A 2500-nucleotide genomic window follows, 5' to 3' on the forward strand; every position below is an offset into this window, starting at 1 on the left:
GACAGCAGAGCCACTGCCATCTTCTGAAAAAGGCTCAAGACTCACCTGTTCAGACTTCACCTCGACTCTGCATAGCATGACCCACTAACACCCCCCCCCCCAAAAAATAAATAAATAAATAAACCCTTACCTATAGCACTCTGATCGTAGCACTGTTGCTCTTGAAGTACTACTTTACTCAGATGAGGACCTAACACTTACTTTATCGGCAATGATTCGTTGTGGTTTCCTTGTTTCCTTCTTTTGACAAATGTACTTATTGTAAGTCGCTTTGGACAAAAGCGTCTGCTAAATGACCTAAATGTAAATGCACACACACACACTGACCTTCCCATCTTGTTGGCCAGAAGACCAAACAGGTTTGTTCCTATCAGGTAGGAGATACTGGCAGGAAGGAAGGCCATACCTGTAACACACACACACACACACACACATGAGGGAAGAAGGAGGGAGGGAGGGAAGGTAGGAGGACAGAGAGTGGATCGTACCAAGTTGCCATTTAGGGGAGCACATGGTCTGCATCATCCAGATGGGCAGAGTCGGCTCCAAGATGGCCACGCCCATGTTGGCAAAACACAGAGAACCTGCAGACAGACAGACAGGCAGACAGACAGACAGACAGACAGGCAGACAGACAGACAGACAGATGTGGGCTCTTGTGAGTCTCGTGGTCGTCAGGTAAACCTGGTCTTCCAGGTGAGGAGACGTCTCCTTACCTGCACTGATGAGGATGTACGGATCCTTCAGCAGGGTCAGTAACGGGGTCCCCTCCACACTCTGAAACACACAACCAGGTCAGACCGGACCAGACCAGGTCACACCAGACCACGTCAGACCAGACCAGGTCAGACCGGACCAGACCAGACCAAGTCACACCAGACCAGGTCAGACCAGACCAGGTCAGACCGGACCAGACCAGACCAGACCAAGTCACACCAGACCAGGTCAGACCAGACCAGGTCAGACCGGACTAGACCAGACCAGACCAGGTCATACCAGACCAGGTCAGACCGGACCAGACCAGACCAGGTCATACCAGACCAGACCAGACCAGGTCAGACCAGACCAGGTCAGACCGGGCCAGACCAGACCAGGTCAGACCAGTGGTGGACTCACCCCAGGAGAGATCTTGGACGGCTGCAGGATGAACAGCTGTAAGGCTGCAACACAGAAGGACAAACATCTGGATGAGGTCAGTGTGACATCATCAACACAGGAAGTGACAGGTTCGGCGGTCCAGACCTCCATCAAACAGAGCCAGCAGGGCCAGGATCAGGAAGGGGGCCCGCTTCCCCACAAACTCGTACATCACGCTGCCGAAGGGGGCGCCGACTGAAACACACAGGCCACGTTGTCAGGGAGACGGGAGTGAGTGTGTGTGTGTGTGTGTGTGTGAGTGTGTGGGTGTGTGTGTGTGTCTGTGTCTCACTCAGGACCCCCATAGCCAGTCCTCCTAGTGCGATCCCCATGGCGATGCCTCTCTCTTCATCATCTGTGTACACACTGGCCAACATCCCCAGACCTGCTCTCACACACACACACACACACACACACACACACACACACACACACACACACACACAGTGAGGTGTGTGAAGCTTCCTGTGCGTCCTGAACCTTCCGTGTTTCCGTCGTTGACCTGCGACGGAGGAGAAGGACGAGCCGATGCCCTGCAGAGAACGAGCCAAGAACAGCAGAGCGTACGACCCTGAGAAGGCAAACACTGTCTCACACACACACACACACACACACACACACACACACACACACACACACACACACACACAGTGATGACAGATAAAGAAATGTCTCCATGTGTGTATATACACATATAGAAACGTGTGTGTGTGTGTGTGTGTGTGACAGACTTACTGATGGTCGACACAAACATGATGATGAAACCAGCAAACATGGGGATGTGATACCCGACCCTTCAGACAGACAGACAGACAGACAGACAGACAGACAGACAGACAGACAGACAGACAGACAGACAGAATTAAACACTTGTTAACATTTTCACATATTGATGAATCTACAGGATGACAGGACCAGTATGTTGGGAGACACGAAGGTTTATCATGTCCATACAGTCCCATCAGGTTCCATCAGGTTCCATCAGGTTCCATCAGGTTCCATCAGGATCCATCAGGACTCATCAGGTCCCATGAATCAGAGACTCAAACCATCAGAGTTGTACATGATGTTTGTGCTCCGTCTTTAATTGCAGCACAACCAGAATCCAGAGGTCAAAGGTCGACTGGGTTAGACAGGAAGTGGGAGGTGTCACCTGTTGGTGAGCGGGCCCACAAAGGGGTTGATGAGCAGCTGGACGAGCGCCTTGGAGGCGAACAGGAGGCCGACGCGGACGTTCTCCTGCTCCAGGAAGCCAGCGTCCTGCAGACAGGCGGGTCTGGTCCCGTTGGTCTGCGGGGTCCCGGTCCGGTCTGTGGCCTCCTCGGGGGTCGGCTCGGTCTGGACCTCCTGCAGGCTGAAGGTG

At 53.0% G+C, this 2500-nt stretch overlaps 1 protein-coding gene across 1 annotated transcript in view; it reads right to left on the reverse strand.

Annotated features, from left to right (window-relative positions):
• Positions 1-2500, reverse strand: part of slc18a1 (solute carrier family 18 member A1) — a 12491-nt gene that overhangs the window by 6022 nt on the left and 3969 nt on the right. Inside the window, exons 3-11 of the mRNA XM_084024077.1 lie at positions 2291-2500; positions 1873-1931; positions 1640-1723; positions 1430-1522; positions 1243-1332; positions 1117-1160; positions 717-777; positions 489-584; positions 328-406 (exon numbers count right to left, since the gene is read on the reverse strand). The exon at positions 2291-2500 is cut by the window's right edge and continues 166 nt beyond it. Of these exons, the coding sequence (XP_083880203.1) occupies positions 328-406; positions 489-584; positions 717-777; positions 1117-1160; positions 1243-1332; positions 1430-1522; positions 1640-1723; positions 1873-1931; positions 2291-2500 (816 nt within the window). The remainder of the gene's footprint in view (positions 1-327; positions 407-488; positions 585-716; positions 778-1116; positions 1161-1242; positions 1333-1429; positions 1523-1639; positions 1724-1872; positions 1932-2290) is intronic.

Source organism: Eutrigla gurnardus (assembly GCF_963514095.1).
Source record: "Eutrigla gurnardus genome assembly, chromosome: 13".
Lineage (NCBI taxonomy): Eukaryota > Metazoa > Chordata > Actinopteri > Perciformes > Triglidae > Eutrigla > Eutrigla gurnardus.